General features: G+C 54.9%; 1 protein-coding gene across 1 annotated transcript in view; it reads left to right on the top strand.

Annotated features, from left to right (window-relative positions):
* The first annotated feature begins 23,652 nt into the window (after window positions 1-23,652).
* Window positions 23,653-27,944, top strand: part of PAX1 (paired box 1) — a 6,033-nt gene continuing 1,741 nt past the window's right edge. Inside the window, exons 1-3 of the mRNA XM_076335355.1 lie at window positions 23,653-23,780; window positions 25,727-26,373; window positions 27,615-27,757. Coding sequence (XP_076191470.1) covers window positions 23,653-23,780; window positions 25,727-26,373; window positions 27,615-27,757 — 918 coding nt within the window. The remainder of the gene's footprint in view (window positions 23,781-25,726; window positions 26,374-27,614; window positions 27,758-27,944) is intronic.

The following is a 27,944-nucleotide window of genomic DNA, read 5'->3' as shown; positions in this document are numbered from 1 at the left end:
GTGCGAGGGCATCTGTGTCTCAGGCACCCCTGGATTAAGAGCGTTTGGCTGGAGCAAATCCTGCGGCCGTGTGCTGTGAGTGAATTAAGGCTGGTAGCGCAAGCGAGGGCAGAAAGTTTGGGACAAAAGTGTTAGGGGCTCTCTTGTTCCCTTTCCACGTTGTTCTGCTGCCTGCCTGCAACTCAGTGTGGTGGGTTTTGGTAGCAGTTTTGTGCAGGAGCAATAATGAGGTGACATAAAGCTAGATTCTTCTGGAGACAGGAAAAAATTAGAAAACGTTTCCTTCTCCTCTAATTTCGGCCCTGGCTGCCAGCTGAAACAGGGCTGTGCTCTCCCTCGAAGCACAATGGCTGCTTTACCGAGAGAGATGCTCGGGCTCTTGGTCTCTCTGACTTTCATTTGTCTTTTTTATTGTGTTGTATGCTCTGGGAATGAGCTGTGAGAATTGTAGAGCCTACAGGAAAGTTAAAGGTTTTTCCTGGAGTTTAGTAAGTTAAAAATAGAAATAATTTGGGAGAAATTAAAAAAAAAAAAACAAGCAAACCAAAATTGAACAAGAGCAAAGCTAGGAAGGGAGAGCTGAAGACGTGGGGCGCCTGATGTGGGTGTGTGCTGGACAGAGATGCGCTGGCCTGCTCTGCTTCCTTTGGGGCTTGGTTTCTGTAAGGACGCCAGCCCGTTCTCAGGTACTGTAGGCCTGAGTTTGTTTCCACGAATAATTGCTTTTAATCGAACGGTCATGGGCAAGCGATCATTTTCCCCATGCAACCAGCGATGGCAAAATCACCTGGCCATAACAGGCATCAAAATCCACCCAACTCACCTTCCCCCTCTCCCCAACTTTATTATTTGTGCAATTTGGGGAAGATGCTGCCATCGCTCTCTGTGGGCTGGGACGGTCCTGCGTGGCAGCGGGATGCTTTAGGGAGCTTTGCTCCGGCGCACCGTGTTCCTGCTGGCCGGGGAAACTCCCCAGAGCTGCTTCTCCCAGAGCTGCTTCTCCCCGCGGCGGCTCCACCAGCTGCTCTGTGCGCGAGGTTAATTAGCGCGATTAATAGTGAATGCTCTAATTGCAGACATTTAGTGGGAGACTTTATGATTATTGTTTTCTGCCGCAATTGTGCCGAACACTTGGGTGTCTCTTTATTAAAGGAAATAAAGCCATAATTAGTCACAGTCTAATCCCAGTGCTGGCAGGAGACCTGCGGGGATGTAACTACTCAGTCTGGAGCAAGGGGGTCCTTGACAGATCCTGTCATTCCCTCACTCACCGCCTAAATGACGTGGGATTTGGGGTGGACCGATGTCACTTTGAGCCAAAACCGGTGGGTTTGAAAGGGAAGTTTGCAGTAAGCAAGGCTCCCAGGGCGTGCACGCCAACACGGGCTGTGGTGTGCACCAAAAGCAAACAAAGGCTTAATGCACCTGGAAAGCCCTGGCTGGGTCAGCTCTCCCTCTGTAGAGACATGGTAATGAATTTCTCTAAGTGAAATTAATGCACAGATTGTATAAGTATAGTAGTCCTACACTCCGTTATGTGATATGAAGATGTGTCTGAGAGTTTCATCTATACTCTGGGTGACACTATTCATACAAGTTTATCTCTTTTATGGATTTGAAGCTTTTTCAGATACATATCAAAGACCTTTCCCTGCTTCCAACATGAATAATATATGCTGGCACAGCTTATAATAAATCATCCCGGTTCCCTGTGCAACAGCGAGTGAGCAGGGCTATTTTAAGTACAGCCATCTGCATTACAGTCCACGTCTAACATTGTAAAACTGTTTTCTACCTTCCTCCCGGCAGGCCCACCGGCTCCAAGCACGGTGCGTGAGCTGGGTTGCAGCTGGGTGCCTCCAGACCCGCCGTGCTGGGGTCAACCCATCAGCCTGGCAGGAGATGCCCAAGGGAAGGGTGAATCTTCAACCCCATTCTTTGGGTTTCTTTGCCTCCGAGACCGAAGAGTGTGGGCCCCCGGCTCTGCCTCCTCGCCCAGCGCTGGCCTTTCCCCGGCCGTCGCAGCCAGGAGGGCCCATCACCGGTGAGGGGGGTCATGGATGCAGCTGCGTTTGGCTTTTCCCCCGTGCTGGGGCACACCATGACCTGGCAGCATCCCGGCGCTGCCGGGGGAGCCCTGCCATGCCCACCTGCCCAGCTGCTGCCTGAGATGATGCTGGAAAGCTTTAGGGAGCTGGGAAGCTCTTTAATGTCAAAAGCCAAAGAAGCCTAATGGGCTTCAGCGATTTGAGGGTAGGTTAGAGCTGTGTTGGGGGCCCTGGGCTGAGAAGGGACTGTCGGGTGCCTAAACCCCGCTTTCCTCCTTGCTTGCAGATCTAACCTTTACCCTGGGGTTCTTCCTCGCAGAGCCCCAGAGCTCCCAGCTCGGGCCGTGGGCTCAGCAGCACAGCAGAAATGCATCTGCTCCCACCCATGGGAGCGGCCAACCCCCCAGGGCAGCCAGCGCACGTACGTCGATACCCTGATTTGACTTACATAAAATACTTTTGCAAGGAAAAGCTTGCCGCGTATAAAGTGCGATGGCTTTCTCTTTAAAATCAATTATTTTGAGTTTATAAGGTGCATTTTCTATTACCTAATGTGCTGTAGCCAGTATATCTGTTGATTTCAAGGATTTTTTTTTTATTTCACCTTGGCATGTCTTTTATCAGAAATCATTTTGAAACTTTTTAATTTATGGGCTTTTATTGCAATACTCAATTCATCCTGAGTAGTCTATTATTAAGTGTTCTAGAGGCTCTTATTGTCCTTTATCAGAGGATTGTATCTGTGTGCAATTCATCTGTAGTCATTCTTCATAGAGAAAATCTTTCATATTAGGTTTCTTTCATCATTCGATGACAACTCTTGAATATATCATTATTCAGCAATGGGTTTAGAAATTATAATCATTAGGCAATTTTTCATATAATCTGATTTTATAAACTGTTTCTTTTTATTATCTTTTGATGGAAAACAGTAAATGCATCTGTCTGTTTTGATCCTCGCTGATAACAGTAATAGAAAAACCAAGTAAGGACATCTTATTGAGGAAACAGCCCGGCTGCATTTCTTATATGCACAGAACCAAAGGTTATTTAGTGCGAAGTAAAACTCGCTATCTGGTGTGACGCACCGAGCACAAATATCCAAACGGTAGTGCTGTGGTTCTCGTGCATGACTGTCACCGCTCAGTTGACTTTGTTCTCCAGGTGGCTTATGGGGTCATGGAACGGCATTTATACAATTAAAAGGAAAAAAAAAAAAAATATTGAGTAGGAAGGAGGAAAGGAGAATGACGCCAACATGTTCGGGACCAGGCTTCTGGGAATAAGTGTCCCCTTTCCCCTCACCAGCCAGGTAAGGAAGATGTAACTCACATTTGCAACCCCCACAAGTCTCATTTTGCTGGGAGGGAGATACTCTGGCTGCAAGGCAATGGGTTACCAAACTTCTTGTGGGGCTTGAACGTGGGGAAAACGAGGGGCTGCCCTGGCTGGGCGTGGGGACAGGCGGGGGAGAGCTGGGGTCTCGCCGAGGTGGGTGTTGTGCTGTGAATGAAGCATCATTTGTCCTCTTTGGGCCTGAAAACGGGACCAGTGTGGCACAGGAGGGAGGAAGAGGACCTCCAGCTGGAATCAGCACCAAAACGATGGCAGCTCTGCCTGGATTACTGGGGTAGCCGGACACGTCTCCTTCCTCACTCTTCATTTTCCCTCTTCCCCTTCTTTTTGTCATCATCCGCCTGTTTTCCTTTCCCACGTGTCCTTGGTCCCTTTTCCCGCTGCCCTGCAGCCATCAGCTCTGGGAGCCACTAGGAGAAATGGAACAGAAGCAAAACTGGTACCGAACACATCACCGGGTTTTCTCATGTGAGTGCAGAGGTGGCCTACGTCCACCAGAGCTGTAAATCAGATTTCTTTTAGAGCATCATGGTAATCGGCACTGGCCGGCAGTCCAGCTGGGGGCTGCTGGGGCAGGGGGAATCCACATCTCCCTTGTAGAGATGTTGTTTCCTTTTTTAAAAACTTGTGCTTTTGTTTTATAATTCTGGAAAATCTATGGCAGTCAGCTTATTTGCCAATTTTTTTTCCCCATTAAGAGTCTTTTTGTTCATTTCTCTTTCTGGAAGAGAAAGCAACGCGATGGCTGGAGGTGAAAATGGTTAAATTAAGTCTCCACATTTCTTTTCTTCTCGGAAACTCGGGAGAGCAGGGCGGGGGGTGCGCAGCCAAGCCTCCCTGCCGCTCAAACAGGGATGAATAAAGCAATCATGCTGATTTATCACTTCCCTGCTCCTGGACCACGAGGACCGTGCAGCACTGGTGCTGCTGGAGATATTCATCCTGGCCTCAGACCTAGCTGCCCTTTTTGGCCCATCTCCCTGTTCCTGGGTGGTGAGAAATAGTAATTTAAAACCAAAGACGAGTTTGTTACCTGGAGAAAAGGAACCTGCCTAGGAGTTGTGGTTGCTGAAGGTAGATCAGGGCTGGTGCCTCCCCAGGGATGACCCTTTTACCATCTTTTTAAAAAATGGCCAAAACTTGCTCTGAATTGAGCAGGGTGAGGAGACGGGCTTGCCACGTGGCCCTGGGCTTTGGCAGACCCACTCCTGCTGGTCCTGATGGCTGCCAGTGGTCAGAGATCTCCAGAAGTCACAAAACCCATCCCTTTGCCCTCCTGTTTTGCTGTGGTTCGAGTGTTTACTTGCAGAGTGGTTGTGTCTGCTACGTATCCCTCTCCTCCATCTTCCGGAGGCGAGAGGGACCCGGTGTGATGGGGGACCTCTGAAAGGAGGGGTGCAGATTCCCAAGTTGCCTTTCTTTGTATTTAAGTCTATTATAGAAACATGATAGAGAAGCAGTGATTAAACTAAAGCTTTTTGAGCCTGGCCACGGCAGTTGCAAGTGTGCTGTGGCCATCCCCTTCTCCTTCCCCGGGAGGGGAAGCACCGTCCGCTCTTTCGGCCCCCGCAGAAGGGAGGGAATGCTGGAAATCATAGTGCAATCCCCTTTCTCCTCTCCCCTCCCCAAAAAAAGGAGCCATGGCCGCCTGCGTGAGCATCCGCGGTGCTTCAGCCCTGGCTGCGGGCGGGAGGGAGGGAGGCTTGATGTCTTATTTAGCTCGATCGTAACCAGCCTTTAGTGACATGAACCAATAAAACATTGTTGATTCAAAGCTTAGTTCATGACGCCTCTAATCCTACCACAGATAGCAAACAGATAAGAGACACTCTAATTTTCTGTAGTTTACTTGAGACTATAGAGGGAGATAATGCGCTGCAGGGCAAATACACATTATTGCTTTAAATACAAAAATAAATCCCCGTTCATTTAAAAATGTTTAAGAGGTGTTTCCCTGCGCAGGGCTTATCTGCGAGGCTGTTGAGTTTAATAGCTTTATTCCCTGCGTGTTTCGGTAGCAGGCCTGCAGCTCCCTTCCCGGGCGGAGGGAGAGGGAAGATGAAGATTGCCATCTCCCGGCACGCCGCGAAGCTGCACGGTGCTGCCGCGGCATCGCTGGTGGGCGAAGCACCCTCGCAGGGCCCAGGTCCCACGGGGACACCCACCTTCCCCTCCCCATAGTCCGGGGAGACCTCGGCATCCCTCTCCTGTGGTTTTTTTTTCCCCAGCCGTCACACACAGTCGCGTTTATCTCAGCTCCTCTGTGATGCGAGGAGCTCTCTTGATGCCCATCATTTCTCAGCTTGGCTTCATCTTCTGTACGTGAGCTTTTCTGCTCCTGTGTATGCGGGTGCCACCCGGGCCCAGCGGGAGAGGTCAGGAGCGCTTTTTGGAGCGGGAAGGGTGGTGGCTCGTGACAGCGGCCTCTCCATTTCAGTGCGGCATCCCTCACTTAAACCTGCGACCAGCTCCTGTCCTGGAGAGCTGTGTTGTCCAGGGTGTGTGCAGGGAGAGGCTAGAGATGGCACCGTGTAGGGAGGTTGACCCCGTAACAAGGCAGCTCTGCACGCTCCAGGAGCTCTGGGCTTTGGGCAGCCCTTGACATGTCAGCCAGGCCACAGTGGGCTGAGGCTGCTTCTCGCTGGGAAGGAGATTTAGGGTCTGGGGGAGTCTCCGACCTGCTGGACAAACGCTTTGCCCATGGTCTAGAGGGCTCGTGCTTTAGCACCCGACACCACCCCTTGCTCCAAGACGATGGTCTCGGTGGCTGTAAAATTCTCCCTTGGAGGGGACATTGATGGGGCTGAAGAGGCTGCGTGCGGAGCAGGGCAAAGCAGCCCGGTTTGATTTTGCTGGGCGCTGGGTTTGTGTCTTGGAGAAGTAAATGGGCAGAGCTGCGTTCGTTTTTGTGCAGGCGTTGATTGCGGTTCATATTGACTGCACACGTGAGTCCCTCATTTATTTCAGTTCCTCTTTGCAGAGGAACTGAATCAGATTCCCTGGGCAAATATTTGATATGTAGCACTTCTGTGTGTGTTGGCAAGTACACAGGCGTATAATAAGGTATGTAAACTGGGGCTTGGACCTCTCATTTCCTATGGTTTTTAACACTTTCTTGGAATCGCCACGGAAAGACGATGGCAGGGAGTACGTGTCGGACAAGAGCTGTGCTGCCCGTTTCTTCTCGGGGGTCGTCAGGAGGAGCTGGAGAAGGCCCCGGCTGCCCTGCAGGGCCTTAGCCCAGGTGATCTTCTTGCACCGGATTGCAAATGGGTCAGTTGAAAGAGTTTTGAGGGCGGGGAGGCGAGCGGATTACCAGCAGGGAATAGCAATTGTATCTGCACGCACCTTGGGGTGAGCTCTGCTTACTGTCCGTCCCACACCCCCCCCGAGAAAGTTTTCCTGCTCCAGGATGCCAGGTAAGAGCATCCCCTGGTACCCAGCGCCCGCCCGGCACCTCTCGGGGAGCGGCACTAGAGGGAGCCGCAGCCGGCCCCTCCGCCGGCACAGTCCCGGGCCAGGCTGGGAGCACACGTCTTCCTTCTTTCTAATTTTTTCTTTTTTTCCCTCTTTTCCCAGTTCAGAAGGCTTTCCGGTCGATTCTGACAACCGGCTCGGCGTGCCCTGACCTGCTCCGGAGAGGTGTGTGGAGAGACAACCTGGCTCGCAGAGCTGGTAACCATCCTAAAGACTCTCCCCCAAATAAAAAAAAACAACCCAGGCCCAAGCTTTTCTTTATCTGAAAAATTATTTTTTGAGAAAAAAAAAAAAAAATCACTTTTTTTGCCCTTGTTTTAAAAAGTTAAAGCTTTGCTGAAAATGCACGTGGGGGGTAGTGCTGACAATCCATAAATGTTTCTAATTTTTGCCAAAGAAACCCTGCTGAACTTTACCTCCATTTTCAAATTTCAGACCCTTGCGTTTCTAAAAACGATGGCTGATAAGATAAAGGTACCTCCTTCATCTCTGCTTTTTCATTTCCCCTTAAATCCAGTAACATTGCCAAAAAGAAAAAAGCTTTAATGCAAATGCACATACTGTTTTTTTTCAGCGACTTTTTGGGTGAGTGAGGGTTTACAGAAACGAACAACACTTTTTCTGCTCGTGTGGACTTTTCCCTTGGCATTGCTCCCGTCCTCGAGGGCTCGCTGTGGTGTTCAGCCACTGTGAGCTGGTCCCCCCGACACGTGGCTGCCTCCAGCCTGCGCTCTGCCTCCGAGATTACCTGTGGCAGAATGCAGGCAGGGTGAGAGCCGGATGAAAGCAGCACCCGTGGCTCCTTGGAGATGCTTCCTGGGCAAATCTTGACGGGAAACCTGAGGTCTGATAGTTCATAAAATGTCTTCTTGGCTCTGGGCACCAAGTTACGGGTATTTCACTCTGACTTTGTCACCGGGTGGTTAGCGAGGCTTCCCCTGTACCGCTGGACTACATAGGCTGGGATCCAGCACAGAGACGTGCTTCGCTGGGCAAAAGCCCTTCTCCATGGGTATGTGGCCGTGGTGTGCACCGAGGCCAGTGCAAGACTTCAGATGTGTAGCACGTAGCTGTTATCAGCCGTGACTTTCCAAGCTCCTGTAGGTACAGTCTGGGTTGTGGCTCCCTTAAAACTACCCAGATTTGTCCAACGAACGAAGGCGTTGCAGCGTATTTTTGTTCCAGAATGGTCTCAAGCAGCATGTTAGAGCCTGTTTTTTAGTGTATTGCAATGTCTTTGCTGTATTGAAGGCTGCTCTTCCCCAGATAAGCTTTCTGCTACCTCCTTCTTTACACGGATGCATTTGAACTTGCTGCTGGCTTCTGCTTTCTGAAAGGAAGGCTACAGGTGCTGTTGGCAGGTTAGGCACCTGTCCTGGGGCCCTACAAACACCTCCATGGCAATAGGATCTCCAAAGCCATGGGCTTATTCTCCGTGCTCTGCTGTATCAGAGAAACAGGGTACTTTAAAGGCATTTCATGTTAGAAATACCCTCATGGATCAACTCAACGTCGCCTGCCACTTCTGAGAACCGTGGCCACCCTGCACCCAGGCTGGTTGAATTTGCGCGCATATGCAAGGAGAAATGGCCTTCCACAAAGCAAACCGCGTGCCAAGCCCCACTATCAGGGCTGGGGGCAGGAGGTTGGGTTTCCACACAGACATCTCTTACAACAGCACTTCTGGTGCAACCGGTTCCCCTTGATACGGAGATGGTATCAAGTTTGAAGTTCAGGCTATATTGACAGAGATTTTTGTCAACAAAAAGGTGTTGAAGGATGACTTATTTGTGGAAGAAGTCACAAAGAGGTGAAAGATATCCCCTTCAGGAGTCCCTTTCCTACCAAATCGGCATTTGCTTGCTGTTGTTTTTCAGCAGAAGCTGGAGCTTCTGGTGGCTCATGCCTCCTTGTGCTCCCCCTGCCTGCTCCAGTCCAGCTTTGCAAACGTCCATCCTAGAAGTGGTGATGGTGACAGTGAGAAGTGATGGAGCACTTGGTGAAGAGCAGAAACCAGAGCCCTCACGCAACTGATCCACTCTGGAAAGCGGTCCAGGAAAACGGGCATTGCGGCTTCACCAAGTTGTGTTTGGGGACTCAAGCGTCCTAAATAAGAGACAATGGTGGTGGTGCTCCGCAAGGCAGGAGCAGCTGGCCATGGAGAAGTAAAATGGGCTGGTGGAAAGGGAGTTTTCCCTGTTTACTCTCTCATTTTTTTTCTCTACTGAATGATCCTGGGGCACTTGCTCACCCTTCCTGGGCTTCTGGTTCTCTGCTCGTCTCCCCTCTTTTGCTGACCAGGGCAAGCTCTTTGGCATGGAGCCTCCTCCTCGATAGGGCTGTGGATGGCACCCACAGTCAGGAGGTTGTCTGAACCTGGTCTGGTGAAAATTACTATAGACAGAGTAATAAGAAGCAGTTCTGGGGGCTTTTCCTGTGTCCTCAAGGCTGCTCGGGGGAGCCCCTTCCTCAGGGTGGGGGGCACAGCTCAGGGTCTCCCCCAGCCCCTGCATCTCGCTGCTAGAAAATTAATGTTTTTGAGGCGGCTGTTGATGTTTGCCAGTGGATGGCAAAGTGTGTGGGTGGGCACTGAGCAATAGGGGTCAAAAAGACGGAGGGAGGGAGGGAGGGATGGACAACCTGCCCCTGCCAGTCTCCTTCCCTCGGAAAGCCAAAAAAGCTGCTCAGGCTCCTGGAGATGGGAAGCTGATTTCAATTGTGGGGCTTTCTGAGGAAAATGAGTCACTTTCAGGTTTGTTAGAGGCTTTATTAAATACAGTGTCACAAGTTTTCATCAGGAAAGCAGATTCATTGCGAGATGCTGCACAGGACTAGGTCTGCACCTCCTGTGTTTGCTCATTGCTCTGCTAAAGAACGCGGGAGAATGAAATTAATTTTAAGTGTTACTTTTCAGATAGCTGTAATAGAAAGAAAAATAGGGTATTGTGCCTCCTCTTGAGATAATGATCAAAACAGGAGTGCGAGAGTCTGAACCCAGGCTATTCTTACATTCATCCCAGCGCTGGGATCAGGTAACCTGGCACAAATGTTGTTTTAAGGCTTTTTCGGTCTCCCCCAGCCCTGAGCAGGGAGAGCGGGGGGTGCTGCCTTCATGTAGCCCCCGGGGTTGTCTGGGACACGGACAGTCCTCTCCTTCCTACAGATGACCGGGACACAGGTGTGAATACAAGGCCACCTTTGCCCAAGTAAGAGCCACATTTAACTTTCTTTTTTCCTCCAAACAGTCACCCGTTTTCACCCAATTTTCTGCAAAGCCTCTGAATGGTCTGGGTGGCCGTGGGAAGGACTTGGCCCCAGGGAGCAGCACATCAGCACCCCCTCCTCCTGCGGCTCCCTGCTAGGGCAGGCTGAGTCCCACCATCGCCTACCAGCGATGGTTTCATATCTTCTGCGAGGCTCTCATCTCCCCTGCGTCCAACTACAGCGTGTAACACTTAACCCAGCGTGTTCGTGCTGCACACTGGTTTGTCTCCTGCAGCAGTGAGGCCAGACCCTTGTCTCGTCTAATCAGGGTCAGGCTAGCAAATATTAAAAAACCCATGGAAAAAAAAAAAAAAAGAGTCAACACAGCTTTGGCAGTTGAGAGCAGCTCAGGGTCTGGTCCATGATGTTTGAATTTTCACAAGGATGCACGTCAACTGGATGCAATCCCAACATGCTAAATGCAACTCGCCTCTAATTGCATTGTTTCCGCTGATCTCTGATGAAATTATTTATATGTATAACAAGCATGTTTGGCTGAAATAGTCTTTAAACTTTATATGAATTTTCCATATGCTTGTTTGCTAAAAAGAGACCAAACACTAGCAGGTTTGAGTTATTTTTTCCCCCCAATTAATTTTGTTTTCTTTCACTCCCTCGCATGTATTTTTACTCTCTCCCTCTTCTCTGGTAGTGCCAACAGCAGAACAGGAAGGGTGGCTGGAGAGAGGCCAGATTTCGCCTCAGATCATTTCTCTTCAACACACACTGGTTTCTGAAAAACCAGATTCTGTTTGTCATTTGCTTTGCTCTCCCAGCATTGTGTCATGGCGATGGTATTGCTGATGGATTTCAAGCTTGCCTCATAGAGCAGTGCACAAGGTTTTCATAAGCACATTAATCTTAAAAGAAAAACTGTCAGAAGCAAACAATACCCCTGTGAATGATGTTGTAAAGACACATACTAACTCTAAACATCCATTACCAAAGAATATTAACTTATAGAGGAACTCCATTTCCTCTTACTCCTTTTTAATAGGTACCTGAAACCCAAAGTACTTCCACATTGGAAAATTTGCTCAAAGATGTGAAATTGCCCGAGATAAAGCCCCTTAACAGAATCTTTTCCAGCAAAGGCCCAGCAGAGCTCATGTCGGGCCGAAGAAGGGGGGGTCTGCCACGGCTGGGGCCTGACGGCTCCTCTCTGAGGTCTGCTCCCATTTTGGGGTCCTTCTGTGCCCCCGAACCCTTCGCCTGGCGGCAGCTGGGCCATCGGCACGGCCAGGTACCGTAGATCTGCTCTGGAGAAGGGAAAGCAGTTGTGGTTACCAAGCCTCATCCCAATTCTTTTCCGCCTGGAAGTTGTTTTTAATGCTCCCATGTTGGTGGCTTTATGCACCCCCCCCCGCCCCGACGCGCGCACACACTTTTTGTTCGTAAGAGAGCAGCCTGTGTGGCAGGAATAAAACATCTGAGATCGCTTTAAATGTCACTTGGAGCCAGGCCAGCAGCATAGGCAAGGAAAAGCTGGTAGCTTGTTTTAATTTAATGGTGTTGAAGTGTTCTACTGCAATTAAGCATCTGAAAATTAAACAGAAACAGTCATTAAGTCTGGTGATACAAACCCACTAGACCAGAGAATATAAATTATTTCAAATGGTAAATGCCAAAGCAGTGTTTATGATAGGGATGTTTCCCCTTATTAGCCATTATCTGTTGTTTTAAATCAGAGGAACTTAATCCTGAGGAAATTAATCACTGCAGATGTTGAATCTTGGAGCCCAGAGCAGGTCACTCACTCAGCTGCGGGTTGCTAAAAGCCAGAGTGAGGGCTTGGGAGAGGGAAAATAAATACACGGCAGAAGCGGACAAGGTGATGTCCATCTCTCCAGAGGATTTCCCATTCCTGTGCTCTCCCAGTCCCCCTGTCCCACCCAGGGGACAGGGAATCCCCTCCTCTCCCTGCCCGAGCTGGAGGCTGTTTTTTTGACCTGCCGATGTTATTTGCTAGCAATAACGCGCCCTTTCTCTGCAACCTGGCCGGCGGCGGCTTGTACCCACGGGGGGACGCAAAGCCATCGGGCTCCTGTAGAACTTGCATCTGCTCACTCAAAATTACATTGTGTGCATGGGGGGGGCAATAACTTGGTCCACACTGTTACCCTGGGGGGGGGGGGGGGAGGCTGTGGCACCTGCTGGGGCTTCCTCCAGCCCCCCGGGCAAAGCCAGGCTGCTTCGGAGGAAGGATTTTGGGGAGGAACTGGTGCTTTCACGCCGGCAAGGAGTGAATCTGGGACACCTGAGCGCTTGTTGGGGGGAGACAGGCGTCTGTCTCCCTGAAGTGGTGGGGCAGCGCTGGCACAAGTCGGGGGTCTGTGCTCAGCCACATGGCGGGGAGGCACGACCCCCTGGCGGGGTGGGAGCCTGCACTCAGCCGCGGGTCAGCAGGGCCTTTTCCCCCCCAAAACCCCATCATTTTGTGGGGGAGCGCGCCCATTTGGACAAATTGCCTTTTCCTGACGAAAAAGCATGGACAAACCCTAAAGGCAAGAGAAGGGCAGCTGGGGGCTGTGGTGGGAGTGCTGAAAATCACGGGCTGGCTGAGAGGGGAAGGGCAGGGCAGAGCAGCCTCCCCCAAAAATCGGCTGGGCTGCTGGCTAGCGCACGGGGCCACGCACCGAGGGGCTCGCCGCTGGCCGTGCAAATCGGCAGTGTTTACCCAGACAATTCGGGGAAATCAGAGCAGATGCAAACGCATGTCGAACCCTGCCTTCATCTGCGAAAGAGCCTTTTCCCCCCACGCTGGCAGGATAACGCAGACCGACAACCTGGACCCGTAAAACTTCAAATGTGTGCTATTTCTGTAGTATTTCTTTTACAAGCCTCAGCTTCGCTCTGCTGTGAGCGCGAGCCAAGCTCTGATTCAGGTAAGCACATAAATGCTTGTTTAAATTCCTCATCTTTCAGCAAAAGCATACGCTTACATCTAATGGACTTCAGTGAGACTTAAGCCTGGCTTTAAAGTTAAGCATGTGTTTTAAGTGCATTCCTGAATCGGGGCTCTGAGATCCATTGACGTGAACAGAAAGATTCCCCATTGGCTTCAGCGGGATTTTTCTTGCCTGAAATGGAGTCCAGATCTCATGAAATAAATACCCATGTCTTTGTAGATGTGGAACCACATGGAGACTTATGAATACTTGTTCCCAGAAAAGGATCCAGCTTATTCATATGCCTACATCATGTGTATTAAATTCTCCTGACATCTACCACAATTCTAGCATATAAATGGAAAACAGAATAGATACTGGGCCCTGAAAGCACTCAGCTATTGATGCCTTTCAATTAATAGCAGGAAGCATTGTTTGTGTGCAGCCTTTACAAATCGTACTTGCATTTTCCTCTTACATAATTTCAGTCACATTTTATCTGAATTGCTGGCCCGGCCGTCCACGAGGATCTCGCTCGCCCAGTCCCGGGCTGAGGGGGAGCCCCGCTCTACGATGGCAATGCCGAATTCCTCAGGACGGGGAGGAGAAGGCAGGATTTGGCACTCGGTGCGTATCATGGGGGCCGGGGCTGGCTTCGCCCACCCGGAGCCAGCAGCTGCCGGTCCCGACAGCGACGGGGGCAGCAAGGCTGGGGCGCTGCTAACCCCCCTAAATCCTTGTTGGAGAAGGAGGATTGAACAAAGGCGGAGGGAGCGCGGAGGGAAGTAAGGTTTGTGCCAGAAGACAGGACCATGCATACCACGCAAATAAATTTTAACATGGGGAGCAGAGCTGTTCAGGTTAGATTCGGGAACAGCAAATGGCTATATTGCTGTTTCTTCTGGCATTGCATATGTCCAATAACACACAATAACTCAAATAACCTGTATGCTTTCCCTACAGGAGCAGCGTTTGATTTAGAGGGGGAATTCCAGAAAGGAGCCGCTCTTTGATTGCGGTCCATGGTCCCCATCCCGACGACGGCAGCCAGCGATGCAGATGTTCCCGTTTCAACGCTCGCCGCTCCTTCCCTCCGCCGCTGTGCCAGGAAAACTACCAGAAAGCAGCGGCAGCATTCTCATAACGTACAACATGCTCCATTTGTTATTTAAAATCTTTAGGAGCTGGTGTCACGGGCGCAGGTTCGACGGAAAGAGGGAGCTGCCAGGTTCGTGCAGGCTCCCTGGAAGGTGCTTGGCTTTCTGCACGATGAAATTACTCCAAGTCTCAATCAACTCCTGGTCGGGTCTGCTTTCATCTTCCCGCTCCCCCCTGCCCACCAGTACTCATAGGATTAGACAACTTTAAGTAGGGTAAACTCATTGGTGTGTCATGCAAAAAAATCGGCAGGTCCCTCTATTTTGGAGCTTGCTTAGGAGGGTATAGGGCAAGAAAGGGTCTTTTTATGCCCATTTCTGGGGACAAGGGGCTAAGCGTCTTTTATCTGACCTGATGCAACCAGTCTCACACACCATCTGATTTCAAATGACATCTGTATTTATTATACCCCAACATTTTCCAGCGAAACCAGCTCTGAGGTTGGGTTCTGCCTGGCAGGGATGAAAACTGAGGCAGAGGTGAAGAGGGGCCAGGAGGAGATGGAAAGTTTCAGGGCACGATTGAAAGTGAGGTCCTGGTTTGAAGAAGTGGCTGTGAAAACACTATCACGTTATTCAGCAGCTCTTCTCCCACGCCATATGCCCTCACAGCTGCAGACTGGTGCCACGAATATATTTTTTATAAGAGCTAACTGCAAAATGTTGCGTCTGTTTTCCAGGAAAAACTTGAAATGAAACAAGCTAGGAGGTTTTTTTCCCTCTTTCAAAGCAAACTAACAGAGCAGCCCCCATCAAACCCAAACCAGAGAGATCAAAAAATATTTTGGCTTTTCCCTGAAATGAAAAGAAAACTTTTCCAGGCAAACAGGACTAGTCATTTTCTCTTATCTCATCTGTCAAAAGAAACAGTCAGAAAACCGTCTTTTGCATCTCAAAACATTTCTACTCAAACCCACACCCCTGCAAAAAAAAGACCCATTTTGCTCAAAGGTCTTTTTTTCCTCCTGGAGAAAGACTTCAATGAAAACAATTTATAGGGACATAAATAACTATTTTTATTGTTTATTTTTATCATCCCTTGCCAGCCCTGTAGAGTCAGGGAGACAAGGGGAACTAAGCAATCGCTTCCATTCCAAAATAATTCATGCCCAAGCGTGACCCCGTTTGGTACCAAAGCTGTGCAACACCCATCACTGCCTGTGGGTGCTTTTATTAAGGGAGCAGGGCGTAAAGCCAGTATCAGCCCGGGGCAAACCAAGAAGGGTGGGAAAGCGTCTTGCACAGGCTCATCTTCTAATATTGGGCTCCAGCTGTTGCCAGTCTCATTTGAAGTAGTTCCTCCAAAGCTGCATCGTCACCCATTTCACAGGCTTCCCCTCTTTTCTATGGCAGGGAAAAGGATCGCGGTCGTACCACCAGCCCCATCTTTGTCTGGCCAAGGACCGCGATGTACAGCATGTCCCTCGGAGCAAAGGGGATGGGAGGAGCTGATGGTCCTTCCTCCCGTCAGAGGGTTCGGGTTTCCCTCCCATCACCTGCAGCTCATCCCTCCGGCCTTGCCATGGTTTTGGTGTTGGAGCTGCACCAAACCACCCGGTGGAGCGCTCCTGGCTGAGGTGAAGCCTTGAGAAAAAAATCCTGCTGCCCCCGAGAGCTTTGTGCCCAGGTCACGGTGCATTGCCGTGGCCAGGCGGCAGGGAGGGAGAATATGGGCAAACCTGGCAAATCAGCTCTGGGAGCTGGCAGTATTTAATTAGGGATGTGTGAAACAAATACTACAGGACCGTGAGTGCATTGGCCCCGCGGCTCGGTGGGTGAACTGCTGTCTGCAGGGTTTAGCTGCTGTGCCTATGGGAGGAGGAGGAGGAGGAGGAGGAGGAGGAAGGGCTGTGCAAGGCAGGCTGCTGCTCGCAGTGCCCACTCTTAGTCTTTGCTCAGTTTCCAGGGCAGTGAGGAGAAGGGGTTTTTTTTTTTTTCCCCCTCATCTTCAATTTTAAGGGCCTTGTGCGAGGCGCACGCTGCCAGCACGTGCAGGCAGGAATGAGAAGCAAAGGGAGCGTCACCGGAGCGGTTCCTACAGAGGTGCTTCAGGGCTGAAGGCATCAGCTAGAACAGACAAGGCAGCTCTTCACAGCTTTACGTGCTGTAAATCCTATTTTATATCCCCCGTGCCACATATAGGGAGAAATAAACAGAGTTTTGCGATGATTATTCAGAGTCTTTTATGATGGTTATAATGTTCTCTGCCGCTCACCTCACTCTTGCCCTGCTACCTCGTTGCGTTTTCATATTGATACAAGTTTCTGCTGTGAAATGATCCCTGAAAAGAGTTTACCTGCCACTAAATGGCTCTGAACTCCGTGAAATGCTTTGGTACAACACCGTGAAACACAGCTCTTGGCTTGCTGGAACAACACACTGAGCGCATGCCTCATACAGCGCCCTTGTTAAGAGCTATGAAGTGTGGCACCAGGTCGTAAAGAGGAGCAGAAGGTACGTTATATTCATAGCCCGGCTCTATAAAATATAACCTGTTGCACCCTTCGCCACCCCTAACGCCAAGCCAGACGTTGAGCAAAACGCATGGGGCAAACTAACCTGGAAGGTGCCTTCTTTTGCCACAGCTGCCAGCAAGTGGCCTGTGAGGCACGTCTTCGCAGCCGGTGGAGCCGGTGACAGGCGAGGTGGGGGCCAGGATTGCCCCCCCTCCAAGCTGTCCTGGCTGGCCTCTGCGTCAGCTGCCTCTCGGCTGGCCGCAGACTCTTGCACCGGGAGGAGAGCCTGGCCATCAGGTGAGACCTCATCTTCAGGTTCACGGAGCCCACTGCTGTCTGAAAGGCAGGGCAGGTTATTCCTCTGTAAGATCTGGACGGATTATTTATCCTGCCTTTCTTCCAAACCATTGGCTCAGGTCACCCTGATGGACGACCCCTCCTTTTTCCCCCACGGTCCTTCTCCAGGATTCCCTTGGGATGAGAAGCTCCTGCACAAAACTGACGGAGGACCACCTCCGAGAAACGGGTGTGATGCGCCGGACGGATGCATGCCATAAAGCCTGGCTGACCGAGTAAAGGTATCTGAATCTCATCCGAAATGTTTTCCACGAGGAGGAGATTCCCCGCTCTTCCCCCGGGGCCACGTGCAGGCCGTTCAGTCTGCAGCCGCTCTCTGTACGCGCGGTGCCAAATGCAACAAGCCGACCCGGTGCTATTTCAGCCTACTTGATCTGTTTTTCCACCAGCACAACTTAACATCCGTTTCTTTGCCAAGTGTGCGGCCTTCCCACTTCATTATGGTCATGAGAAAACCATTTCAATAAGAAAACAAAGGAATAGGTTTAGCAGCCCTTCATCCCTTCTGTCGGTGAGCACGTGCGGCGTTTGTTTGCAAAGTTGGGCATAAGCTAATAAGTTGGTCTTGCAGAGATTTACACTCAGGCAAAGACTTCCATATGGGCTTAACATTAAGCAAGAGCTTAATCTACAGAAAAAATATTTTGGGTTTGGGGTTTTTTTTTGTGTGTCTCTCTCAGTGCACTGCAGGACCAAAGAAATATTCACCAAAGCGAACAGAGAGACAGACGCTGACTCCAGTGGTCTCGGGGGCAGCTGGCCAGCCAGGAGACAAGGACTTCATCTGAGAAGGTGCTGGTTGTCTCCCACAGCACCTACAGCTCCCACCAAAGTCAGAAGGATAGTGGGTTCTCAGCGCCATGTGGTGCTGGGGCTGGATGAGCATTTGCAGGAGCGGGATGGATGTTTGCTCTTGCCCTGGGAAGAGCACGGGAGGGGGCTGTGCAGACGATGTCTTCAGTACTCCTAAAGACGAGATGGAAAGAAAGGACCTGAATGCAGAAGTTGAAAGGTGTCTTTTTGTAACGGGCTCAGCAAAACGAGGAAATTGGAAAAGCTAAGTGACGCCCTCGGCTCTGAATTCCCCCGCGAAGGCTGTATAACACAGAAGGACAGGTATCTGCCTCCTGGCCTGCAGCCAGCGTGGCTGTAGCGCAAGACCTCTTTTCCTACCCACCGAAGCAGGGCAGGCGCTGCCACACACACCGGGAACCCGGGGACAAACTCACCGCCTGCGAGCAGATACAGCACCTGCCCAGAGCCCGTGCGACGACGTTACGTGCCGGAGCGCGGCTTCCACGACGGCTTGAATCTAAGCCCTGACAAAGCCAGAAAAAGCCATGCTCAGCTGCTGGTCTCGGGATTTTTGCCCCTCACGCCATGCCGCTGTGGCCAGCCGTGTGAGACTCTGCGTGAGCGTGGGGAGAGCAGTGCTGTCCTGTGCAGAGTTAGGGTTTCATACCTGCTTTTTAAAGGACGGGTGCATGCTTTCATCCTCCCCAAACTCCTCCGCTGGGAAGACAGCCTGGAGCTGCCAGGCTGCGATGCGGCCAGGCAGGCTTGCTCCCGTCCTCGGACACCCCCACGGCTGCAGCCTTCTCCCCTGCAGCGGGGAGCAGGGGCAGTCCAGCCCGCTCCATCCCCAGGCAGCTGAACTGAATTTCAATACCCGACCCAGCCGTTTAATGAAGCCGTTCCTGCGAGCCAGTCCCCCTCGCATACGTCTGACAGATGTCTTTTTCGCAGTGTGAAGCCTTTGCGAGGAAGAGGCTTCGGTTCGCCCCCTCCTTTGAGACACAGCCAGCCAGAGCAGGCAGCCCCCGTCCCGCTCGCCCGCTTCTACCGACAGCCCTCAAACCTCCCCTCCAGTGAGACCTCTGCGTGCCGTTAACCTTGAGAGTTGTTTAATATTGCTCTCAAATTGCTTTGTATTTTTAAAGCTTCAGTACCTAGTAAGCTAAGGTGATGGCCTGCAACGGCGCACCGCTGTAGCTGATGGGAGACAGGCGGATTCAGACGGTAGCTAAAAATCCTCCCGCTGCCTACATGCTTCTCAGGGCATTAAAAGAGATTTCAAATCCACACGCCGTGACTTACAAGTGATCTGCAATGGTTTACAGGCAGAAAAGGAGAAGAAAATAATGGTACTGTCAGTAAAAAGAAAGGTAGGGTATATCCACCGCTATTTATTTAAGGAATGGCAATAATTTCAAATGATCTGTGTTGTCCTCAGACCAGCAATGTTTTACACAAGAACTAGACAGAATTTATTAAGGATCCAGGATCCCGCTGTCATTTTCACATCAAGAATCTGTGATCAAAAATTTAGTCGCTAGGAAAAAAAATCCAAACCTAAAAATCCGGTGGTTTTGGTATTTTTTTTCCTCTCCGTGTGGAATCGAGGAGCTTTCTGGCTTGCAGTGGAGTATATTTTATACAGCTAAATTGCTTTTGACAAATGAAACCAAGTTATTGTTAATTACTCAACCTGTGGCCTTTGCCAGACTGAAATATATGATTAAACAAAATGGCTCAGACAGCACATTAAGCTTTGAAGAATGATTTTATTTTTTGAGCTCTCAAAGCCATTTCTTCAGAAAACAGAACGCATTTTTTGTCATGACAGCGGGATTGCTCAACTCTCTGTATTTAGCCAGTGTCAAAATGCTCAAGAAAAAAAATTGTCAGAAGTAATTTTGTGATCCTTCTGACACAAAAAGCACGGGCACAGGCGCCCAGATAATATTGCACTCCACTTTGCACGGAAGAAACATTATGCTTCGCAGCGTGCCTTTTGTGAACAGGCACTTGTTTTGAACCCGCTGCGATAGGATTTTCCAGTTTTGGTCGATCGTGACAGAAAATGAGCTCCATAACCGTGACTAAACTAAATATCCCCTCTAAGAGCCACAGCATTTCTGAATCATTAATGAATAAATAATGGGGAAACACGGGGGAAACCCCTACCTTGAACTGTACTAACGGCCAGCCGCTGCAGCAGGGCAATATTATCGGTATTTCTATTTAAAAATGAAAAAAAAAAGCGTTCAGAGCTACCTGCTTCGCTGCTGATACGTGTTTTTACTCGGCAAAACTAACAATGCAAAATCGTGCGTCTGTCACGCGAAGCTCAGCTCCTTGGAAAGCCCGGCACGGAAACATCCACAAATGTCCGGCGGCTTTTGCAAATATAGTTACAACGAGGGGATTTTTCCCGAGCTTTCCGTCACAGCGGCAGCAAGAAAAGAAAAGGGGGGGGAGGGGGGGGAGGAAAAAAAAAAGGTATTTATCTGTTTCTGAGCCGGGGAGCGGAGCGCCGGCGGAGGTGTAGCGGCAGCGCACCTTCCCGGGCAGAGCGCTCCCGGCAGCTCCTGCCCCCGCTCCGGGGGAGGGTTTCCCGGCCCGGGGCAGCCTGTCCCTCACCCCGGGGGAGGGGGGGAGGCACAGGGACTTCCCCCCCCCCCTTCCCCAAAGCTTTAGCCCCCGTGCCGGACCATGAGCTTGCGACGCTAAATCAGAACCGGGGGCGGGAGGGACCGCCGGTAAACCGAGAGGGCCAAGAGAGGAGTGGAGAAAGGGGGTGGAAGGGGGGAAAAAAGAGCCGGAGCGCATTAAAACCGTCTCGGAGCAAGGTCGGGGGCGGGTGGGAGGGGCTGGGCCCCCGGGGGCAGCGGGTTTGGGGGTGCCGGGAAGCCCCCAGGCGCTGCCCCCATCTGTCCGTAGGGCGCTGAGCACCGCGAAGGGCATTTGGGGCGTATTATTAATGACTTCATCGCGCGTTTGGGGAGCCGGGTTGGCATCGCCAGCGGGCGAGCGGTTCCCCGGCGCCGCTGGCCCTGCCGCGGGGCCCGGCGGTGCGGGGGCGGCTCGGCTCGGCTGGGCTCGGCTCAGCTGGGCTGGGCTCGGCTGGGCTCGGCTCGGCTCGGCTGGGCTGCAGCTGGGGCCCGCCCGCCCCCGGCCCGCGGGGGGCTCACCTCCCTTCCCTCTGAGCGGCCTCTGCCAGGGGGAGAGGAGAAACACCCCTGCCCGCACCCCTACCTGCGCCAGCCCGCCGGCTGCCCCGCCGCCCCCGCCCTGCTCCCCGCAGCCCCCTGCCCTTTCTTCGTCTTTTCCTTTTCCTTTTCCTTTTCCTTTTCCTTTTCTTTTCCCTTTTTTCTTTTCCCTTTTTCCTTTTCCTTTTTCCTTTTCCTTTTTCCTTTTCCTTTTTCCTTTTCCTTTTTCCTTTTCCTTTTTCCTTTTCCTTTTTCCTTTTCCTTTTTCCTTTTCCTTTTTCCTTTTCCTTTTTCCTTTTCCTTTTTCCTTTCCTTTTTCCTTTTCCTTTTCCTTTTCCTTTTCCTTTTCCTTTTCCTTTTCCTTTTCCTTTTCTTTTTCCTTTTTCTTTTTCCTTTTTCTTTTTCCTTTTTCTTTTTCCTTTTTCTTTTTCCTTTTTCTTTTTCCTTTTTCTTTTTCCTTTTTCTTTTTCCCTTTCCCTTTTTCCCTTTTTCTTTTTCTTTTTTCTTTTTTCTTTCTTTTCCTTCTTCTTCTATCTTTTTTTTTCCTTCTTCGTTTTCTTTTTATTCTTATTTTCCTTCTCCTTCTTCTTTTCTTTCTTCGTTTTCTTTTTATTGTTCTTCTCCTTGTTCTTCGTTTTCTTCTCCTCTTCCCTCTTCGTTTTCTTCTCCTTTTCCCTCTCCGTTTTCTTCTCCTTCTCTGCTTCTTCCTTTCCTTCCCCGCTATTTCCGCACACACGCCTGCACCCGGCCGGGCCGGGGAGGACACTCTCCCGCCGGCACAAGGCAGCCGCGCAGCCCCGCGGCCACGTCTCCCGACCCCTCTAATGAGGCCGAAATTCTCTTGTTCTTTCTGGCTCAAAGCCTGCGGAGACAGAGGCCGCCGGGGCAGCCCCTGACCCCCTCCCCCGGGGGCCCGGCGGCAGCGGGGAAGAGCCACGGGGGGACGCGGCTGGGAGGCGGGGAGCTGCACGCCGTGCGCGATGCTCTCCCGCAGCAGGTGCCCGGCGGAGGGGCTGGCCGGGGGGTGCTTCTGCTGCCGGGTGGGTGTATTTTTCTCTTCAAGCACCTAGGGAAAGCCCCCCTCCCCAGCACCCCATCCCCACGGAGCAGGGCTGCGAGCCGGCTGTGGTCACGGGTGTGCGTGTGCGCATCACGGTAAGAGCCCCCCGGGAGGAGAGGGAGGGCGCACGGACCGCGGGCCCACTCGCACACCGCGCGTGCACGGGGCCGCGCCGTTGCGTGGGGCCGACCACGCGGGGCTTCAGGCGGCGCAGCCACGCGCGTTCGTTAATTACTGCGGGCGCGGCGGGGAGCTCGGCGCCGGAGCCCCCAGGGCCCAGGCTCCTTCCGCGGCTTTTCCCGAGCGGTCCCTGCCCAGCGCCCCCGGCCCGCCGCTCCCCGGGCCCCGGCTCCTGCCCTCCCCTCCGCCCCTCACCGCGGGCCCGGCCCGCAGCCGGCGGATTTCTCCGCGCTTCCCAACAGAGGGAGACAAAAGATTGGCTCAGCCGAGGAGGGGCGGGTGGGCTCGGCCGAGCTCGGGCCGGGGCTCCCCGGCGGGGGCGGCGACCCCCGGGCTGCTGCCCCGGCAGCGCTGCGAGCCGGCCCCGCCGCGCCGTCGGGCCGCCCGGGGATGCTCCTGCGCCGGGGTTCCTCCGAGCAGCAAGCAGCCGGGGGGTCCGGGGGGCTTCAGGAGCCCCTGCCCGGCCGTCCCCCGGCAGGCCTCCTCCTCACCCCGGCCGCGGGCGGGCGGCGGCGGCGGCGGGCGAGCCCGGCTGCGGGCTGGGCACGGCCCCCGGGGGAAAAGGCTCTTCCGCGGGTGAGAGGGGACCCCCACGTGCCCCGAAAAAATCGTCCCGTTGGATTACCGGGGCAGGGAGAAAGACACCTGGTTTCCTCGGCCGCCTTTCGATTGCCTCCTTCCCGCAGGCTGCCGGCAGCCGCTCCCGCCCCGCTCCGCCGGAGGCTGAGGACGGCAAACTCATCGCCACGGCGCTCCCCCGGGGGCTGTAGCCGGGGGGGCCGGGAGGTGGGAAGGCAAGCACGAGGCACCCATCCCTTTGCGATTCTCAGCCGCTTTTTAATCGATCCGCTCTCTTTTCCCGACGACCGCTTTCCGACGCTCAGGCGGCACCGCCGGCCCCGACCCCGGCGGGCGAGCGGGGGTTTAATCCCACGTCTCGGGGGGAAGAGGAGGGGGAGGCCGGGTGGGCACCGCGTGGGGGCTTCTCCCCGTGCCCGTCCCCGCGCGGATGCCGTGCCCTGGCAGGAGACGCCGTTTGCCTCTCCCGCCCGCCGCTGCCCGCGCTGCCGGCGGGGGGGCCGGACCCCGGGGCGGTGGGCGCTGCCCGCCCGCCGCTGCCCGGCGCCGCTGCCCGTCTGTCCCCCCGGCACCCCCAATTTAAAACCCGAGGAGGAGCGGGTTTTCGATGCGGTTGCAAAGGCGATGCCAGCGGCCGGCTGCGAGGCGGTTTTCCCCTCTCTCCCCCCCCCCCCCCCCCTTGCAGTCGTTGGCGGAGAAACACGCACGGTCTTCCCATCGACCTTTCTTGCGGGAGGGGGGGGGGAACCCACAGAAATCCCCCAAACACTCGCCCCATCCACGTTTTACGAGGCTGCCTTCGTGCGTTAGTATTCGGGTAAGAAAACCGCGGATTTCGATGCCGGGTGGGCGGCAGCAGGTTTGCAGGGGAAAGCCAGGCGGGAGGGCGTCCGGCCCTGGCCCGGAGCAGACCCCCGCTGCCGAGCACGGCCCCTCGCCACCGGGCCGCACCGGCAGCCGGCGGCTTCCCCCGAAAGCACAAGCCCCCCCCCCCCCCCCCCCGCCCCGGATCCCCTGGCGATGTCCCCGCCCGCGGGTCCCGGCCCCGCGGCGGCCGTCGGGGCTGGAGGCGGGGCAGGTGCCCGTGCTGCGCCCCGGCCCGCGTGTCCGCGTCCCGCGTGGGAACGAGCGCGGGGAGGGAGCCGGGGGGGACCTTGCCGCCTCGGGGCGCGGGGGCGGGGGAGGGGGGCGTGGGGACCCCCACGACAGACCCCGCTCCGCCTTCCCGCATCCCTAAAACGGGCCCGGGGTGTGTGTGGGGGGGCGTCCCGTGGGGACGGTGCGGGCATCCCCGGGCGGGGAACGGCGGCCGTGGCGGGGCGCTGGCCCCGCGGGGGCGGGCGGAGGGTGCCGTCCCCCCCCGTCCCCCCCTGTCCGCGGCGGGGAGCGGCGGCCGCGGCCATTTAGGAGCGGCGCGGGAGCCAATGGGCGGCCCGCGGCGGCGCCTCCACCGTGACGGCCGAGATTGACGTGTTTCCCACGTCAAATTGATCCCAAGTAGCGGCGGGGGCTCCCCGCGAGCGGGGAACCGGCCCGGCGCCGCCAGGACACCCCCGCCGCCCCGCCGCCGGCTCCCGCCCAGCCGGCCCGCCCTCCGCCGCTCCCCGGGCCCTCTATGCCGGGCCGGCGGCGGCGGCCGGGGCCGGGGCCGGGGCTGCGGCGCGGCAGGCAGGCGGTGCCCCCTCCCCGGGCGGAGCGGCGCTCCCCCGGCGCCGGGCGATGGGTAAGCGCGGGCGGCCGCGGGGAGGGCGCCGGGCCGGGCTCCGCGGTGTCGCTTGGCGGGGGGGGGGGACACACACACGACACACACCGGGCAGGGAGGGGCGCCGGGCCGGACCCCCGCCCGCCGACACCGGCACCGTCGCTGCGGCCCCGCCGAGCGGCCCGGGCTGCGGCGCGGCCCTCCGGGCCGTGGTGGCGGGGGTCCGGCGCGACGTGCCCGGCTGGGAAGGCTCTCGCCTCCCCGCTTCCTCCCCGCTCCCTTCCTTCTCTTTCGCTCTGCTCTCTTCTTTCGGTTCTTTCTCTCCTTCTCGTTGTTTCTTTTTTTTTTCCCCTCCCCTGTCTTTTTTTTTCCCCTCTTTTTTTTTTCTTTGTTTCTCCTTTTTTTTCTCTCTTCCTTTCGCCTTTTCTTTCTTTCTCCTTTTCTTTCTCTTTTCTTTCTTTCTCCTTTTGTCTCTCGTTCTCATTTCACTTCCCTTTCCCTTTCTCTTTCCTTTTCCTTTTGCCCTTTCCTTTTCCCCCCTTTTCTTTTCCCCTTTCCTTTCCCCCTCCTTTTCTTTTCCCCTTTCCTTTTTCCCATTCCCTTTCCCCTTTCCTTTTTCCGATTCCCTTTCTCCTTTTCTTTTCCCTTTTCCTTTCCCCTTTTCCTTTTCCCCCATTTACTTTCCCCTTTTCCTTTTCCCCCTTTTCCTTTTCCCCCCATTCCCTTTCCCCTTTTCCTTTTCCCCCTTTTCCTTTTCCCCCTTTTCCTTTTCCCCCTTTTCCTTTTCCCGCATTCCCTTTCCCCTTTTCCTTTTCCCCCTTTTCCTTTTCCCTTTCCTTTCCTTTTTTTCCCCCTTTTCCCTTCCTTCCCCCCCCTTTTCTTTTCCCTTTTCCTTTTCCCCATTCCCTTTCCTCTTTTCTTTTCCCTTTTCTTCCCCCCTTTGCCTTTCCCCCCTTTTCCCTCTCCCCCCCTTTGCCCCTTTTCCCTCCCCCCCGTTCCCTTTCCCCCTTCCCTCTCCCCTCCCCACGGCAGCCCCGGCTCCGTCCCACGCCCGCTCGCCGGCTCAGGCGTGCGCCGGCCGGGCAGCCCGCGGGGGGCCGCGACTTGCGCGGCGGCGCGTCCCCGTCCCGTCCCGTCCCGTCCCCCGTCCCCCCCCCGTCCCCGCCGCCGCGCCCGCGGGCTGCCCGCCGGTAACGCGCTCCGCCGGCGCGGCCGGCCCGCTTGCAGAGCACACGTACGGGGAGGTGAACCAGCTGGGCGGCGTCTTCGTCAACGGGCGGCCGCTGCCCAACGCCATCCGGCTGCGGATCGTGGAGCTGGCGCAGCTCGGCATCCGGCCCTGCGACATCAGCCGCCAGCTCCGCGTCTCGCACGGCTGCGTCAGCAAGATCCTGGCCCGTTACAACGAGACCGGCTCCATCCTGCCCGGGGCCATCGGCGGCAGCAAGCCGCGGGTCACCACCCCCAACGTGGTCAAGCACATCCGAGACTACAAGCAGGGCGACCCCGGCATCTTCGCCTGGGAGATCCGCGACCGGCTGCTGGCGGACGGCGTCTGCGACAAGTACAACGTGCCCTCGGTCAGCTCCATCAGCAGGATCCTGCGGAACAAAATCGGCAGCCTCTCCCAGCCCGGCCCCTACGACGGCGGCAAGCAGCCGCCCCCCCAGCCCGCCCTGCCCTACAACCACATCTACCAGTACCCCTACCCCAGCCCCATGGCCTCGCCGGCCGCCAAGATGGGGGGTCACCCCGGCGCGCCCGTGGCGGCGGCCCACGTCAGCCTGCCCCGCTCCTGGCCCTCGGCGCACTCCGTCACCAACATCCTGGGCATCCGCACCTTCGTGGAGCAGACGGGTGGGTACCGCGCTCCGGTAAACCCGGGCCCCCCCGCCCAACCCACCGCCGGCGGCCCCGGAGCCCCGGGCGGCGGGGGCGCGGGCAGGGATCGCCCCTTCCCCGCCCGGCGAGCAGCTCTTTCGCCCCCCAACACCCAGCCCACCCCCCCCCCCCCCGCCCGGGTTGGTGTTTTTTGGGTTTTTTTTTTTTTTTTTGGTCGCCGCACCCCGCTCCGGCGGGACGGGGCGGCGGGGCCAGATGCGGCGAGGCTCAGACATCTTGAACTTTTTATGAAAAATGTGGAAAATATTTTCGTAGGGATGATAGATTGCCGACCGCAAATTCGGAGCCCTGAATTTCCCTTTGCAAAGGGAAAAAAAAAAAAAAAAAAAAAAATGGAAGGGGGGTAAAAAGGGGAGAAAACAGTCCGGGGGAGAGGCGAAAGGGGCAAAAAGAAAAAAAAAAAAAAAAAAAAGAGGAAGGCAAGCAAGCCACCTGGGAAAACGGGCACGGCGGTCTCCGGGATCCCCCCGAGAAATCGCCCTGGTTTTCTTAAAAACCAAGCCGCGGAGGAGGAGCGGAGGAGCGCGCTGTGGCCGGGGCTCCGGCCGCCGGGCAGCCGCGGGAGGCGAGGGGAGCGCCGGCAGCGCCCAGCCCCGCGCCCCGGCCCGGTTGCCCCGCCGGCCCCGGGGGGGGACACGGCGAGGGGGGTGCGAGTCCTTTTATCCTTCCAAAAGCCCGAGTAAATCAACCGCATGCGTTTCCCTCCGTGCAATCATTTATCTTTAAAATTCCGATGTCACTTTTATAAATCTCCTTCGTCAGAAGAGAAATTGGGCCTCCTAAATTATCGGGAGCATGGAAGTGACGGGGGGGCGAGGAGAGCCGGGCAGAGGGACCGGGTTTGGGGAAGGCGGGGGGGGACACACACACACGACAGCCTCTCCCCATGGTGGGGTGGCAAACCAGGGTACACCTAATTTCGGCCGTCAGGACCGAGCCTCTCCCGGGCCCCCCCGGTGTCGGGGGAGAGGGCTGTGTCCCCGGGATGCTGGCGGAGAGCGGGAGGCGAGCGGATCTGTGTGCCCCCCCCTCCCCCCAACCGGTTTATTCGAACAGGCACTTGCAGCCCCGGGCTTTCCCCCCGTTTCACCCCAATCCCTGCTCCGGGGGACAAATCCTGCTCGGGCCGGGCGGCGGCCGGGTCCGGGGGGGGGCGAGGGCTAACGCTAACGGAGCCGCCGCGCTCTCCTCCCCAGGGGCTCTGGCTGGCACAGAGGGGTCTGCCTACCCCCCCAAAATGGAAGACTGGCCCAGCGTGAACAGGACGGCCTTCCCCCCGGCCCAGGCAGTCAACGGCATCGACAAGGCTGCCATGGAAGGAGATATCAAATACCCGCAGGTAACTGCTACGGGGGACAGGAGGGGACAAGCGGGGGGCAGGAGGGGACAAGGGAGGGGGGCAGGAGGGGACAAGCGGGGGGCAGGAGGGGACAAGGGAGGGGGGCAGGAGGGGACAAGCGGGGGGCAGGAGGGGACAAGGGAGGGGGCAGGAGGGGACAAGCGGGGGGCAGGAGGGGACAAGGGAG

The sequence above is a fragment of the Aptenodytes patagonicus genome, chromosome 3 (genome assembly GCF_965638725.1).
Source record: "Aptenodytes patagonicus chromosome 3, bAptPat1.pri.cur, whole genome shotgun sequence".
NCBI lineage: Eukaryota > Metazoa > Chordata > Aves > Sphenisciformes > Spheniscidae > Aptenodytes > Aptenodytes patagonicus.
Note: the sequence above shows the minus strand (reverse complement) of the source record. Positions and strands in the feature narration are given on the sequence as shown.